The 17,475-nt window shown below is 43.7% G+C and overlaps 1 protein-coding gene across 4 annotated transcripts in view; it reads left to right on the top strand.

Moving 5' to 3' along the window:
* The first annotated feature begins 365 nt into the window (after positions 1-365).
* Positions 366-17,475, top strand: part of LOC142565121 (eukaryotic translation initiation factor 2-alpha kinase 1-like) — a 79,947-nt gene continuing 62,837 nt past the window's right edge. Inside the window, exons 1-10 of one of the 4 annotated variants that reach the window (XR_012824841.1) lie at positions 366-1,663; positions 1,895-1,962; positions 4,884-5,030; positions 5,099-5,127; positions 7,035-7,142; positions 11,983-12,011; positions 13,877-13,997; positions 14,104-14,184; positions 16,351-16,481; positions 17,056-17,094. Coding sequence is in view for 3 of the 4 variants with exons in the window: in XM_075676235.1 (XP_075532350.1) it covers positions 1,902-1,962; positions 4,884-5,030; positions 5,099-5,127; positions 7,035-7,142; positions 11,983-12,011; positions 13,877-13,997; positions 14,104-14,184; positions 16,351-16,481; positions 17,056-17,094 (746 nt within the window). In the remaining variant the exon portion in view is untranslated. The remainder of the gene's footprint in view (positions 1,664-1,894; positions 1,963-4,883; positions 5,031-5,098; positions 5,128-7,034; positions 7,143-11,982; positions 12,012-13,876; positions 13,998-14,103; positions 14,185-16,350; positions 16,482-17,055; positions 17,095-17,475) is intronic. The other 3 variants (XM_075676235.1, XM_075676237.1, XM_075676236.1) reach the window with 3 other exon arrangements.

The raw sequence follows: 17,475 nt of genomic DNA, 5'->3' as shown, positions 1-17,475 counted from the left end.
TCCCTCTAGTAATCTTTGTAGGAAACTCTATGGTAGTAGCATCACAGAACACCTATAGGTAGCAGACGACGCGATTTTCCCCACCCTGTTCGGAGTTGACGGAGTGGTGGCGCGGGAAAGCCTACTACTGCCATCTGTGAAGCCATCTGTCAAACAGGATATTTGTCGGCCGCCATTTTCACGAAAGCGTTTGCTGCTTCGGATGAGACGTTCATTTGAGGGATCGCCAGCCATTTGTGCGCACGCGCGAGCAAGAGCGGGCGCGAGAGTGAAAATTTGGGGGCTTTTACTCCTTGAACATATGACTCTGTCTAGGCACTACAGAGGCGCGTGTTGTAGGCGTTTGTCCCTAGGAGTGCCGCCATTGCGGAGTGGGGTCGAGTTTGTTTGCGCTCGGACGCTGTGGCGGATCATAGCTTTCTCGCGCCTTGCGGCAATGTACCCTGTAAATAACATCACAGATGTTTCTGTGGGAGCAGTAGCGACCGTAGTAGAGCCCGGGCTGCATATATTGAAAATCTGGAAGGCAGAGCGCCTTAGCGACCACGGTTGAACGCAAGTGGCTGAAAGGCGGCCGGTGACGATGTCTGACTCAGCACCAGCGCCGCAGGCGCGAGAAAGTCTGTCCGACGTACCTTCAGAGGCAAAGTTCTGACTGGCGCTGCAGAAGTCGCGGGACGAGGTAGTGCTAAACTTAGCGTTACAAGTTGGCGGCTGCATGGACGTAACTATATTTATTAAATCGTGCTTTTTACTAATTGTAACGTGTAATTATTTCGCATTATTGGCAGCGCCTCCAGGACATCAAAACTATAACCCGGACTAGTAGTCCGTGGATTGGGGCTCGCCGAGGCCTGCGCGATCCAGGGGTGACAGCCGATTTTTTATGCGAACAACCCCTGGTAGGCTTTGGCCTCCACGGCCCCAACCCACGGGCCGCCCTGCTTCCAGCTTTGATCCCCCCGCTACCCCTTGGGGGTCCTGGAGATCCTGCGCCGCCTGCTTTGTTATAACCAATTTGATTATAACCTCAGGTGTTCTCCTTAGGCCTCCGTTTGGCGGTTACATGTGCCCTCCTAGAGCAGTGCTTGTAAAAAATCCAACCTATCGTCGCGACGAAAAAAGCGACCCACGACTTATACAACACCAGTCAGAACCTTGCCCCTTCAACCAGCGATCACCAATTCAGCCGATCACCGATCACCACCAGCGATCAGCCGTGCCCACTGGCTCACCGCGCGGGCAGCCAGCGGCGGAGTGTCAACAAACTCGACCGCACTCCGCAACGCCGGCAGGTCTAGGGACAAATACCTACAACACGTGCTAAGAAACCTGCTCCGTAGTGCCTAGGCAGACTCATATATTCAAGGAGCAAAAGCCCTGAGATTTTCTCTCACGCCCGCTCTTACTTGCGCCTGCGCACAAATGGCTGGCGATCCCTCAAATGAACGTCTCGTCAGCTTCGGCGGATCATACCATTCATTGCACAAACATGTTCCGATGTGCCGTACTGTGGTTCATGTGATGTCACGGATGTCACTGCGTGTGCCGCAGCCAGCTGAAGAGCAGGCGGTTGTTGTGGCCTGTTTCAAGCTTGGCGCCCGTCACATCACACATTCGTCGTTCTTCAGACGACAAGACAGCGATTCGTGATCTTTCCATGGTAGGTACTTGTAGTTTGTTTGTTCTTTTGCTCTCTCTCTTACCGTGCTACTTTGCGCATAGCATTTTCATTTGACTAGGAGCATTCATGGGTAAAGGATACGCTCTTGCGTCAAGATTTCTATGCCAGTTCATTGCCAAATCCGTTTGTTATTTACGTCAATTGGTGACACGTGGGCATAATCAGCTGAAAACCCGAACTGATTCCTCTATTTTGTTACTTGAATTACAGCTGAGCCATGGATCCTATTCCGAAACTATCACTATGCACTTTGACAGCTCTGGACGTCCCAGACATCGGTAAGTGGTCTGTCCATCTGCATCGGTACTCCGTTGCTAGGTGTACTCGTAAGTGATGCACCGTATCGCATCAAAGCAAAAAGAATGTGCTTAGCGTAGTTGTCAAAATGCGGGTAAGGGTAGAAAACTTCACCAACTGTAGCGGAAAGGTCACAGCCGTTATGCCCAGAAAAAAAGAAAAATGCATGCATTTGAAGTGATGACAGCTTTTAGTACAGCCTGCTTACTCGTTTACGACTTTTGACATATAGATCTTCAAAACGCTTTACAGTTGCATGCTTTCTCTAAATTGTTTGATTGGTATATTGTGTAAATATTACTATTCTTCCACCTGGGGAACAACGCCATCATGCAATTCCCTAATCAAGTCATGTGTCCTATCGAGATTATGCTATTTTTGGGGGAGTATTGATTCAGGTTAATTGGCTTAAAGTCGTAATCCTGAAACAGTGTAGACAGCAGGACAACAAAGAGCAATGAGACATGACAAGCACTGCATCATACCAACTCTCCGGTTTTCCCTGGTACAAAATAAGTCGTCAGCAATGAAATCCCATATTATTGCTGGTATTCTTGTGCATCCATTGGTTCTTTGTGCCCCAAGTCAAGGCCAGCGTACTTGAGTATAAGGGTGTTATACAGCATATCTGCTTTGAATATTTTTAACATGCAAGATAAAGTTGAGCCAGTTTGGACCTTCTTACCAAACTATGCGTAGAGGCATTGCCTCATCATTTCAGCTCTCACATCTTGACCACAAGGTAATAAAAAGCTCTGGAACATCATGCGGCTGTCCCACTGGTACAGTACATGTAAGGTAAACATGTGCACCGCTTTGGCAGCTTTGACATATACCTCATTCTGCAAGATTTCGCATGTTACAATATCGATCGGTTGATGCTTGTTGCCCTCCGAGGTGCCGTTGATCATATTAACAACCAACCGGCTAATCGGTGGACAATATTCTGTGACTCGAAGGCAGCCCTACAGTGTCTTTTGTAAGCACTTCGTTGCGGGTCCTGTGAACAACTCGTGTCGGAGATATGAGAAAAGCACCATCATATGATTGCAAAAGGACACGACGTCGTGTTTCAGTGGCAGCCGGGTCATTGCAGCATCTCTGGCAAATACGTCACCGACGAAGCTGCTAGGAAAGCACACAAAAGTCAAACCTTGTTTCTGTACCTTTATCGAGGACTGACGCAGCCCAACACTTAGCAGGCTAGCGCACCGTATGACATTGGAGAAGTGGCACATACCTGAATTCACCCAGCATTGTTTGCATTCTCTCGACCTGTCTATACAACTGCTGCGGATGTTAGCTGGGCTTCCACGAAATAAAAGACAATGCTGTGCCGCTTACACTTGGGCGTTGCATTCACCAATGCACATACGTGTTTGATTTTCTCTCTCTCTTGCTATCTCATTATAGCGTTCCAGAAACAGTCTCTTTTGCCAGGCATATCTGTGAATATCGTTGTGCTGAATGCCACACGATGCATGCTATACACTCTAACCTTGATATAACACAGATAGCATGTAAACCTTATTCAGCCATGTACTTCTACAATTGGTATTCTGTTATTCTACAGTTGTAGTGAAACTAAAAATCCAAGATCTGAGGCAATATTCATTACACTGAAGTGAATATTTGTTCACTCACAGCTCAAAATATGTATTTTGGTAGCAAAAATATCAAATACTCAGCGAGTGCTATTTGAAATGGCACATTGTAGGTGTGTGCGTACATTTTGATCACTGGCTTGGCTGTCCTGCAGCTAGCAAGCCAATGTGTTAATCCTCTGTGTGATCTGGCCAATCGCACAGTTATGTATTAACAGTCCAAAGTGCTTGTCTGTAATTTGGCCTTGTTCACATGCCACATATCAACGGGACAAGCTGCCTACAGGCTGTCGGGAGCGACAGGAGGCTCTTTGCTAGCTTGTAAGACTCATTATGCTCAATTTTCTTTTGCATATACCCAAACACATTTTTTTTTCATTGCCATTGTGTACGCTTATAACAAATATTGAATATAACAAAGGTATTTTTGTACGAGATGCAACTTTGTTACAATGAGGTTTTGTTGTACTATGATTTTAGCATTAAGACATTCACACTACGTTATACCCAAGAGCTTCCACACATTCAAAGATTTAACACTGCCCCTTTGAAGATGCCGCTGCCAGTGTAGGCTTGTGATTGGGCCTGCAGCATTTGAATGACTTCCTGACAGCGCACATTTTAAAGTACCCAAGTCCACCTGCCGTGGCTCCCAACCTGCTGCTGTTCATCAAATCAGCTTGCACACAATGTGGCACACGTGCACTTTTCTGATATTTAAGTGTCTTGGTTTTTTTTTCTCTGCATAGGCACTAACTGATGATAATAGAGGTGTACTACTATATGTTCTGCTTTTTTGCCAATGAAAATCTGTTTGAAATCTTTTTTAGCTAATTTTGGTGATATCTTAAATTATTTTTCTCTGAGGACTTAGCATCCTTGGCACAGCATATGCATGTGTGAAAGGAGACAAACTGCCAAAGATGTTTGAGAATCAGCTGAGGCTCAACAAGTGCGGACTTTCATTGCCACAGTAGTAAACCATGAATGTAAACAATGTGCATATTTTCTATACTTGGAGAATCAGTGTGTGGTATGATTGTAGAACCAAGGCATCTTTAAACATTGAGAAGGTGAGTAGGTGTTCAGGTGAGAAATAGCAGACAAACGGGCCTTACCCTCCTCAGTACACAGCTGGACTGTATTGCAGGCTGTCGATGGCATGAACAAAACAGATCTTCCTGATCGATGAATACTGGAGCTTGATGCTCAGTGAATCTTGTTCATGGACAGTGCTTTTGGTACTGATATTGCACTTTAAAATGGGTTGACAGTATTGCTTTCATGATTACCTGCAGGTCGATCACATCAGCTAGTGAGGCAGGACTCATTTGGCCTGGTTCCACGTGGACAGATTCCGTACTACCTTGTGTTAGAGTCTGTCTTGGAGCAGCTCTGCAGTTTTTACGAAAGTGATGATTCTCTTCGCAAAGAATTATTTGAAGGCAAGCGCATCATATATAAGCTGTACACATGTCTTGTGCCTGACTGTTGCCCTTCTTTTTTGGTGCAGGAGTACGAAGGCGACTTCATCAACTTAAGGTAGGCTTTCCATATGAACCACTTTTAAATGTGTCTTCATTGCAGAGAACACATAACTTGAAAATAATTCATTGTGGTCTATGATAATTTTACATGTGGCATGCAGTTATGTTCTCATGTGAGCAAAATGTTTAGAAAGTTTGCAGCAGTGGCTGCACTGAAGGTCAGTAGAACAAGTTAGAAACCAAACCACTAAGCTAGAAATATTAAATTGGAAGTAATCGTAAACTGTGTTTAAGCACTAAAATGAATTTCAGTTTTAAGTGCATGTTCTAGGTCACATAGCATGGGCCACTAGTGCAGCTTTATTCTGGAGTCCAGAGCTCTCGCTTATTTATAAAAAATAGAAAGAGAGGAGTCGACTGGCTTACTTCATTGGCACTGGTGTGAACTGCAGTGAGCCACAAGTCACGTAGTCTCAAGCCACATTGGGCCAATGATAATTAGTGAGAAGACGTGGCAACTTGTTGGCGCACCTTCTTTCAAGTAGCATGCTGATAAAGGCTTCATGCGAAACAGGGCCTGAGCTCTAGCATGGTTTCTTAATAATAATAATATTTGGGGTTTTACGTGCCAAAACCACTTTCTGATTATGAGGCACGCCGTAGTGGAGGACTCCGGAAATTTTGACCACCTGGGGTTCTTTAACGTGCACCTAAATCTAAGCACACGGGTGTTTTCGCATTTCGCCCCCATCGAAATGCGGCCGCCGTGGCCAGGATTCGATCCCGCGACCTCGTGCTCAGCAGCCCAACACCATAGCCACTGAGCAACCACGGCGGGTTAGCATGGTTTCTTGTAGTATACAACTGGAACCCTAGATGGCATCTTGATTTCGGCACAAAGTGAATTCAGAATCGTATAATGAGCTGCAGTGCAGAGGGACATGCATGGGAGCCTTCATAGAGGGAGCAGGGTTGCTTAATATATTTATCAGTATTGTTGTTAAGTGAGAGTGTTTTCTCAGCCATTTTTCTCTAATTAATTAAAATTGTATCTGCATGTAGTGTTTTCCGTCTTCTGAATTTATTGTGAGAGCGAGCCAATGAGTGGGAAGTTCTTTTTATTTGTTGTTTTAATAATTTCAAAAATATCTGGCCAGGAATGTTTTTTTCTTTATCTTGCTGCTTTCCTAATATGAACCTGTGTGTGATGAACTACTAAAAGATGGCTCATTATATGTGGGCTTAAATATACCGAATTACTAGGTATATTAAACTGACTTTTGTCTCTCCTGCATACAGTTCACTTCAAGCAAGTTAAATTTTACTTGCAAGCCAACAAGTCGGTCATTAAGTACTACAAGATAAAGGTATCTTCTTGGTGAACAAATATAATCATTAAAATAACAATTGAGGCTGACTTGAGGCCACATTCAAAAATGTTTCAATGAGCTATCAACAGTATTCAGTTGTATTCTCTTTTCCTTGTGTGCCTATGTTTGAAAGCTGCGTAGGTATGTCTTTAACTGCTGCCTGAGCTCCATGTTTTTTTATGAAAAAAGGAAGCAATTGGTGGATAGTGGGAGCAGGATGGTGAAGCAGAGTGTTCATTATGTTGCCACTGCGTCTTTAGCGAGACTGTCTGCAGGAAAATCATTTTCACGGCATGCTGTTTCATCTCCACCCTTCCTCCTTCAGTGCCCTTATGTTGTCACAATCTTTGTTTAATCTTTTAAAAAAGCTTCTTGCACTTGGTCATTCTTTCCTGGATTAAATGTCTGCCTACGTCACAAGACTTTTGTCTTCAATAAGATGCTCTGTAAATGTTTGGTTGTGAAGCACCCTTGCGCTGCCTGCAATTGTTAATGCTAGCAAGACCCAGATTATTGTATCAGAGAGAAAGACCCAGATTATTGTATCAGAGATAAATTTATTTTGTTTTCAATCTCATTCCATGTTTTGCAGTTCTTAGATCCCACTCCAGACCTGCAGGAGTTGTGCTCCCTTAGGGTGAAATTTCGGCGTTCATTCAGTTATTTGATTCAGAATGTCCGGAGAGACCTTCGTGGGCAGGTGAGTATTTCCGCATGTGGTGGTGGTGGTAGTGAATTGTAGCAACAGGCGGACTTAGCCTGGCAATCAAGGCCGACAATTGCTCCGCTCGAGCGTCTCTTACAATACCGCTGAAGGGTTTCACCATATATCCATCAAACCAGTCTCTCTTAGGAATTCGATAAAGAGACGTGAAGTTTCTTTGCGGGCTATAACTGATCCGTCGGGAAATATAAGGTGGTGCAGGCACGCATGCGGAAGGTCCTTTTTTTTGCAGATTCTTCAGGAGAGCGTCCCTTTCATCTTGGAATTTTTGGCAGGACCACAAAAAGTGCTCAATGTCTCCTGTCTCGTTGCATGCCGTACAGTTCGGAGAAATGATTCGCCCTGTCTTAAATAACCAGGCCGGTGTACTAGAAGATCCCCACCCGCCGTGGTTGCTCAGTGGCTATGGTGTTAGGCTGCTGAGCACGAGGTCGCGGGATCAAATCCCGGCCACGGCGGCCACCTTTCGATGGGGGCGAAATGCAAAAACACCCGTGTACTTAAATTTAGGTGCATGTTAAAGAACCTCAGGTCGTCGAAATTTACGGAGTACTCCACTACGGCATGCCTCATAATCAGAAAGTGGTTTTGGCACGTAAAACCCCACAATAAAAAAAAAATACTAGCAGATCCTGCCCTTATTCGATATAGAAGTGAGGCTTCCTCTCGGTGAAATCTCTTGGTTACGCAGGGCATATGCAGTGGAAACCAAAGCAACCCAAAGTGATTTCGAATGTCAGATTTTCTCACCTGGTTACTCTTTGGAGCCTTGACTTTAGGAGGATGATAGAGCGCTGCGTATGCAAGCTCATCAGCTTTTTTGTTGCCAGAAATACCACGTTGCCAGGGAGTCCACTGAAACTTTACTGTAAAGCCTTTGTTGTTGAGTTCTTTCACGATGGCTAGTGATTTGCGTGGGAACTTGAGGGATGGCAGACCATGGTATAATTGTTGTAACATGGCCTTTGAGTCCGTAAGGACAACCACATTCTGCGGAGGCAAAGTCTTTAGTTTGCGCAGAGCAGAAGCTATTGCTACGCCTTCCACAATTGTCGACGAGGCTATACAGTGCAGACGGCCAGACCATGTATATCTTAGAGAGGGGATATAGAATGCAGCTGCGCAGCGGTCTTCGTCTGCTTTGACAGAGCCATCTGTGTATATTTGTAGGTGATTCAGGTAAGTCGAGTTCAAATGTTCCAGGACTAGTGACTTGGCTTCTGCAGATGGAATGCAGCTCTTTGACTGCAAACGTGGTACACTTAAGTTGCATGTGATGTCCTCGAATGTCCAGGGTGATTCTATCCTTTCCCTCTGTCTTGAGCAGCGCAATCCTAAGACGTGAAGCATGTTCAGTGCTGCATAAAAATGTGAGCGCGGCCTGTTACCTATATGTTATATATGACAGGGCTTTGCCGGGATTGAGCTACTCACTCAATCGTAGTAGCTGGGTCATGAGAGCCTGGGAAGCCGGAAGTCGCAGAGAGCGTGACTCAGCTTCGTTGAGCACTTTCTTGTCACTCTCATACCTTCATACTTTTTAATGAAGTAACCCGTGAACCAAGTCATTTTGGGTGAGCATCTTTTGTGGACCATTAAAGCGATACTAAAGGCAAACATTGAAGCAATCCAGTCTTTTAGATAACTTTTCCAGAAATCTTGCAACATTTTTTTTTAATGCAGGCAGATTACGTACTGCAAAAAAAAAATCTAGTTTGAACAGGCTTACGAATTTTGCATCTTCAGTCGCTTTTAACAAACAGGCTCTCTTGCATTGCTATGCCGCTCATTTCAGACACCATACTGTGTTGGGTGCCTGTTTGAGACAGGCCCACACAGGGTGGGTGTCACACTCCTGCTCATAATGCCAACAGAGTGGTGTGAAGAGGTAGCACCAGTTAAGGGAATGTGATAAAGTGGTGAAACTATATTTCCTGTATTTACCAGTGGTTGACTACTGTTACCAATTATAAATATTTAATTTATAGTTTTACGTGCCAAAACCACAACCTAATTATGAGGCACGCCGTAGTGGGGGACTCTGGATTAATTTTGACCATCTGGGCTTCTTTAATGTGCACCTGCTTAGCAGCGTAACAACATAGCCACTACCAGGATGTCTACCAACCGGTAAAACCAGTAACTCTCAGGGATTTTGTATAGTCTGGAAATACTCTGAGAAAACTTAGGGAATTTGTGCTTATATAGGAGAAAATTAGCTGTAACTGTATTGAAAGGGAATGCAAGTCGTGCTAATGCTGGCTTGAGTAACAGAGAGGAATCGTAACGAATCATCTTTGAGGCCGTGTTGCCGGCGGGAGGACTTACCAGTGTACCGTCAATGACCGATTTTCCGGACACCCGATTTTTGGGACATGCCCGACAAATCGGACGGCTTTGCGGCACCACCACATACACCATAGAGTCAATGTACAAGAATGTCTGAAATTTTGGATGCAATAATCTTTTGCCGTCTGATTTTCCGGACTTTTTGCTGTGACTGCAGGTCCGAAACGGCATTAATCAAAACCACTGCCACCACCATTTTGATTATTTCGCCGCCTCGAACGGGCGCTCTCGCATGCAGATCCGCTGGCAGTCGTAGCCACCACCGTGGCAGCGCTAGACCGAACTGCTTCGACGTTGGCTATTAAGCTTCTTGCCATTCAGTGCCGTGTTTTTCATTTAAAGAATTCGCCACTGTCATTAATGGCACTGACTTGACTAATGGCCCTTCTTTGAAGGAGCTTGAGCTGAAAAAACAAAGTGTTGGCTGACACCGAGATGCAGGTGTTCCTCATCCAAACCAAAATACTCTTCAAAACAGTGAAACGCAATATTGAGACGTTGTGTGTGGGCTGAGAGTATGTCAGGACAGTTGAGGTTGACTTTCCAGCTGCTGAGAGAGAATCTCACTTGTGACAAAGTTCAGGCCTCATACCAATGAGCTTGCTATCAGTTCGTAAAAATAGCTCATATTTTAAAAAATATTTGCATCTGTATGCATCTCTTTTTATTTGTAGTTGAAAATGTTCAACGCAATTTGTAATGGGCTTTACAAATTTTGTTGAAGATATTTTATTTGCTGTACATTTTACTAACGCCTCCCTTCTATTTTCTTTTTGAATAAAATAAACACTACTCCTCACTATTCAAACTGGATTAAGTCGTTTTTTACTCTTTAACATGGCTACTAGAGTGTGACAGCATCGGGCGACATCCAGCCCGTCTTGACATAAAACAGAGTTCTGTGTCACTCACGGAATTTCGCAAAAGCACTCAGGGAAAACCTGGAAAACTCGGGAAACTTGGAAATGTCAGCTTTGTAGACACCCTGCACTAAGCACCACGGCGGGTTTTGCCAATTATATAAGCAGAACATGTTATGCATGAGAGTTTGTGTACTTCCACCGCAGCTGCACCAATGCTTTTTTTCCCGGCCAGGGCGGCCGCATTTCGATGGAGGCGAAATGCGAAAACACCCGTGTTCTTAGATTTAGGTGCACGTTAAAGAACCCCAGGTGGTCAAAAATTACGGTGTCCTCCCACTACGGCGTGCCTCATAATCAGAAAGTGGTTTTGGCACGTAAAATCCTGTAATTAAAATTTTTTTTACATTTACATGATTTTCTTTTTTACAGAGCCTCTGGCCTCAGTAACGTGATGTTTTGTAGACTTTGCTACTCTAATCTCACATTTTAACTTTATTTAACACTTGTACCAATAAAGCAGCACCTACTATGCAACTTTTTTTAAGCAAAAACTTGCACCTTTGTGATACCATTCATAGAAATGTTTAGTTGAAATGGGAAATATTTTTGGTAGACCTAGTGTACTGACACCAGAGGCATTGATGAAGAGTGTCGGCCACATGGCATGCTAGTGCCTTCATATGGTTTTCCATTCTTCACATTTTTCAAAAAGTCTGCACAGAAAGTGACAACCTCTCAGGTTTTTCTCAATGCCTTGACATTTCACAGACCAGTCCAGCATATTATCATGTATATTTTTGTTCTTTGAGCATGCTAGGCTTCCTAGGCCTGCTGATTTTAATCATTACCTTATCCACTAGCACATATGATGTTGCAACAAGCCACTTGTAGTGTGATAGCATGTTAGCTAGTCTCTGTGGTATCAAATCTCTTACGTGAGGGAAGAGAAGGGTGTTGTGAAAGTTGTGGTGGTCTATTAGTGCTTGTAAAAAATGCCTGTTTGCCTGTTATAGATGTAGATGACTCTGCGCTTGAAATCTTAGGATGTCTATGGAAGGGCTAGATAGACGATTTCTTTTATTAATGTCAGTAAGAAGTCTTTCACCAGTGTCTTTTTTTTTTTTTTCTTATTGCTGGTACTATGTGACTTTTTTGTTAAGTGAACAAGCCTCATAATAAAGACCATGGCATGCACTAGAACTGCCAGAGCTACTGGTTACTAAGAGTTGGATGTTCAATGTTCAGCTTGAAGTGAAAAAATTTGAAGCATTGATAAAGGATAGGTTTGTCAAGAGAGCTAATTGTAAGCTGATTCTCAGCACAAATACAATATTTCATTACCATTCAGTGGTGCCATCTTTTGCTACTTATGGTTGCTTCTCTTTGTTCTTGTTCATGCTCAAGTATTTTGTTGTTGTATTCCCCTATCACTCTGTGCCTTGACAAGAGCCTGTAATGTATCATAAATAAGTAAATAAACAATGGTCACAAAAACATTTCTATTGGGCCATTCAATATATTGTTCTTTGACAAGCTGTCTTTGCCATGTTGCAGCACATAACATTACAAGTGTTCTTTCAACTCAAGCCTCTGTTTTCTTGCAGCTCAGTGACAGCTTGGCTTGCTTGCCCGGGTAAGACTCCATCTTTTTCTTTTTTTCCCTATGCTGTCGTTCTCATTTAGTTTTCCATTAAAGCTGCAGTCTCATGTGTAATGTTATGCGACATCTACTGGCTTGCAAGATTTTCGCAAAGTCTCTTACAAAACCCCTGTTTACTACTTTATACGTTGTAGTCCTTACATGAGTGTTGTGCCATTGACATCAGATTTTGTAAATGCTGCTCAGTTCAGTTATTGTGAACAACTCGTCAGGTTTGTAAAGTCAGCCTTAATGCATTAGTATTAGGAGTGTCAAAGTGGAAAAAAGTGCATGCGTGTCAAGTGTAGGGAGCCAGTCACATGGTAGAGGTAGGAAGGGGATGAGAAAGCTTAGAAGAGCGTGAGGGGTCTAGAAGCTAGTCGAAGCTGGGAGGAGGGAGAGGGAGAGCAACGCAGCTGGCAAATGGACACTCAAGAGAGGGAAAGGGCAGTGGCGCTGAAGTGCCATTGCGTCAGTCTGCTTCGGACCACCATTAGTTGCACTTCGCTCCTCGAAGAGGCATGACGTGTCCCGAGTCAGATAAAATGATCTGTGAAGCTAAAGAGGTGCGATGTAATGTTAACACACTTCTCTCGCATTTACCGCTAAATTGCCACTGTCTTTTTTTTCTGTCCTTTTCATATGATGCTTGAAAAGACTGCAGTTGAGCTAATAGATAATCATAAGTAATATATATATTACTTATGATAATTACCAGTTACAACTTAGCACAATGTCTACAACATTGTGTATTGCAGGTAGATTAATCACACTGGCATAATGATATGCAAAGTAGAGCCTCGTTCGTATGTTTTGGAAAAAACACGAAAAAAAAATGTGCTAACCAGGAAAACGTACGGTCGGAAGTAACTAAAAAAATTTGACAGACAACTATCGTTGACATTTATGCAATGTGAAGCGTCGTGCAGATTGTTGCGGCATGAGACACCGACGTGTGTTAAGCTAGTGGTGCTCTGGCGGCTCGAGACGCAATTAGTTGTTTTCCTATCACGTGGTGTTTTAAGAGGGTGATGGGAAACCGAAACGAAATCAAGCTGGTGGGTAACGCCGGATGCCGCCAAAGCGAAACGTGATGCCCACATTGCGCCGCCTGCAGCAGGGAACAGCAGCCCATTTGGATTATTGCCTACTAAAACTGTGCAGAACGCTACCAATGGCACTACGCACCCCGCGCTGTAAAACAGATAGGTGACGATCCTTATCGCAATAGGTTTGGCAACGATAGCTGTGAATGCAGTGTGCAATGACCCAGGTGGAGATTTGCTGGTACCGGTATAAGAAACTGTGTGCACCGGCATTTTGATGTGAGACGGGCGGCCAAGTATTGCGGTGAAGCTGCTGCAGCGGGCAGCTATATACTGTTCTGAATCACGTGTGCTTCGCACATTTTCTTGTCTACATGGGATCCAGCTGCCGGAAAATGTATTATACAATCACAGTTTGGCAACGTACTGAATGTTGGTGCCAAAAAATTTTGTTTTCTGGAAACCTATGAACCGGTAAAAAATAAGCACAACTCTATTGGGTAATTTTTTTGTGTTCTTGATTGCCAATATTGGCACCTGGAAAATGTACGAATTGGGAACGTATCAACGAGGTTCTACTGTATATATTGCAATCAAATTTTTCAAGCTTTTCGTGATCATTGTAGGTGGACTGTATGTGTAATCGAATAGTTGAAGTTCTTGAAATCTTGTGTTATGTATAGCAATATAGTATCCACCAGATGTAATGTAAATACAGGCACATTGCTGAGCAAGTTCTGTGCGATGCCGGTGGTAAGGTACCGGAAGGTGGTTAGTTGATCCACCTTTATTTTTTCTGATTTCTGTGTGCAGGCCACAGCTTGATCTCGCACTTCACCGTGATAATGAAGTTGTATGTCACCAAAAACGTTATGAATATGACTTTGAAGAAATTGAAGAAATCGCTCAAGGAGGATTTGGAATTGTGTGTAAGGTAGGCAGCATAGTGGTATTTCTTATTTAAGTTGCATAGTTCTCTTGCAAGAGCATTTTAGGGAAGTAGATCTGTTCATTGATTATTTTTGTATATAAAACTTTAGGCAATAAGAAGAACAGACCGCCAGATTTATGCTGTGAAGAAGATCCCCTTCAAGTATGTCGATCTGAAATTCCTAAACCAGGTAACTTTTGTTTTAAGACAGACTCATACTTTTCTGCAGTTGCTTTCTTCTGAATTTAAGTTCCTGTTGCATGACTGCTTTGTCTCTATAACAACAAAAAAAAGCTGGGGGCACCTAAGCAGTTCTTATAATATGTAAATGCGAGAGCATTACTGTACATGTCACTGAGTGTGGCGCTGAGTTTGGTGTTGTGGCAAAAAGTTGGCGAGTTTAGTGCTGCTGTGTTATGTTTCCGAGTGCAATGTTGCTGCTTATGACATCGCAACAACGCAAAACAACAAACCAGCCATATGGCAATCTCTCAGCTGATTCTTATTTGCGGAGTTCTCATTAAAGTAGTGTTTCACTCACATTGTGGTAAATATTCTTTCTCGATGGCACCACTTTTCAGCACAATGGCACCACTTTGCCATGCCATTACTGTACTATTCTGAGTGGCACCATGGTGTTGACATTACAATTCTTCATTGGGTTCGTAGGCGAGCTCCACCTCATACTCTGGGGGGATGTCGTAGTTGTCATCTAACGGGTACCTGACGTGCGTTGCATCTTATCCATCGCCCATGGGCTCCGGCGACGGCATCTGCGGATCCCCGAGAATGCAAAAGTCGCCATGCTTTGCTCTGCAGCCCCTCTCTCTGCCATCTCGCGACCCACCCGCCAAGCAGAACCCAATCGTGCACAGGCTCGAAAATATTCATTACTGTCGCCTGTTGCAACGATAGTGCAGTGGCTAGCTCGCTCAGCTATGGAGCAGTAACTGTGGTGGTGGGGCAGAGGATCGAATCCGCACTATGGCCATTAATCTTTTTAGTTAAATAAACACGATGTAACTTGTGTGACCTTTTTTCTGCCACAACTTTCTGATGACAGCGAGGTCACATAATGAGCCAAGCAATGCTCTCACATTAAAAAAAGGATGGCTGGGGGGGGGGGGGGGGGGGGGGGGGGGGGGGGGGGGGCAATCGAGTGTGCAGTTAAAATGCTAACTGTTAAAGCTGTCATTTCAAGCAGGGAGGAAGGGGGAAAAGGAGCATTGCTTAGTGGGAATCCTTCATTAGAGCAGCACTTGTATAAGGCATGCATTTGTAAGGTGTCATATGTTCTCATGTGCTATCTCTTTTTCTGCAAACTGCTACAGTTGTGATTATTTCTTTTCTATTTTTTTAGATACTAGGTGCGAAAACACACACGGCACTAGGAAGGAGACGGGACAGAGCGCCACTTACAACTGCTTTTATTCGGAGGCACACCACACACTTATATACCCGTCTTAGACGCGAGGACACAATCACATCAAGATTGATATGGAAGCGCACTGGTTAAATATTTCTTCTCAGCCATATATAAATATATTGACGGGTCGCTGACGCACATGCTTCCTTTCTTTCCGATAAAGAAAGCTTCAATCACTTCCCGAGCTTTTTGATCTTTACTTCTTGCCAGAATTCGCGCCCCTGCAAAACATGGCTCACAAGAGCGTGATGGGCAGGACTTAATGTGCTTGGGAATGTTTGGCCCTTCTTTATCTTGCTCTACATTTCTCTCATGTTCCCTGATTCGGTCGTTAACGCAGCGCCCCGTTTGCCCTATGTAGGAGCGGCCGCATGAGAGGGAGATTTCGTACACAACGCCTTCGTTGCACTTCATGAATGGTCGCGCATGCTTGGTGCCGCATCCATTTTTATCGTCTCGTATTTTTTCGATACGAGAACAAAGGCTTCCTAGCTTTCGGGGGGCTGAAAACACAAGCGGCACCCCATGCCTGCTAGCAACCTTCTTTAAATTGTGGGCCATCTTGTGTTCATAGGGCACCACCACAGGCCTCACCACCTCATCTCGACGGGGATCTTCCCCAGCTCTCACAGCCACACTCTTCATTTTTTGTAGCAGGCTTTCAGCGACTGCCATCACAATCGAGTCAGGGAATCCAGCTGAAGACAGCCTGTTCAATTGAGTCTGGAAGCTAAGCTGCATCTTGTGAGGGCACGATTTTCCGAGGGCGGATTGCAGGCAAAGTGAAGCTATCCCCCGTTTTATTAATTTCGAATGGGCGGAGTCGTATGGCAGAAGCCCTTGTGCCGTGTGTGTTTTCGTGCCTAGTAGCCAAGATGAATTGTGACCAACTCGCCCAACAAGACGTCCTTTTATAATCTATTTTTTTAGGTATTAAGAGAAGTGGAGCTTTTTGCTCAGCTTTCTCACTCTAATATTGTGGCCTACAAGTCAGCATGGATTGAAAACATGACAGATTTTAGGACGAAGTCACATGCAGCCACTGTTGACAGCTCTCAAAGGTTTGTAAAGTTGTCTTATGTGTATTGCTGGTTCCACAGTGCTCTTACTATCATTTTTTATGTTACTTTAGAATGCTAACAGCAAAAAAATTTGGGCTAGTTTATGTAGCCTAGAGAGAAACTTAACTGGTGCGTTTTTAATATCCAGTGAATTTGGAACATGCATTTCTGTGCTAGCATCTGTAAGTTTGACTTGAGAAGGCCTATGGAAGTTTTCAACATAAGTTGGCAGCTAATTTAACTTGCGTTGTAGGGTTTCTGTATTATCGGTACTGACACACTTTTTCTGTACTGGTATATGATTGTACTATAGTTATTTTAGTATGTAACATAGCCCAGATCCTAACGGAGAAAACTAGGAATTCCTAACATAGCAGAGTGTGGGTGTAGGCCAGTTGGTGATGCATGATTTTAGGAAGTTACCGCGAGCAAAACATGAGACTTGAACAAAGGGACAACACGAAGCGGTTCGTGTTCATGTTGCCCCTTTCTTCAAGTCTCGTGTTTTATTTGCGGCAACTTCCCAAAATTAGGAATTGCTGCCCATCTCACCAGTACTACCATGAATCAACAGACTGCTATGCATTGACTGCCATTCTGGACTGCCATTCTGGTAAGAACTTTAATATAAAAAATTAATGCAAATTCTAGTTCTGTGCCGTAAAGTAAATGAGGCAGTGTTATATAATTTCCAGAAAGTGCTACAAAAACCACAAAGGGGCAGTAGTGGTACCATTTGAAGAGATATAATTAATGATCTTAGTGATTAGTTTGTTGCATGATTCAGCAACAGATGCAGATACTATTGTCAAATACTAATGCCAACCTTATGCCACATTATTTCTAACATAAGGCGCAATATTTATAAGAATTAAAAGCGCTCATCCATATATGAGCTGTCACAAGCACGTTGTGATTAAGTGCTCAGTGGTACTGGTTCGTGACCTGCACTTAGGTGTCGTAAAAATTGTTTAGAATATATTTTGCAGTAGCA

This window comes from Dermacentor variabilis, chromosome 1 (genome assembly GCF_050947875.1).
Source record: "Dermacentor variabilis isolate Ectoservices chromosome 1, ASM5094787v1, whole genome shotgun sequence".
Lineage (NCBI taxonomy): Eukaryota > Metazoa > Arthropoda > Arachnida > Ixodida > Ixodidae > Dermacentor > Dermacentor variabilis.
This window is presented reverse-complemented; position numbering and strand designations above follow the sequence as displayed.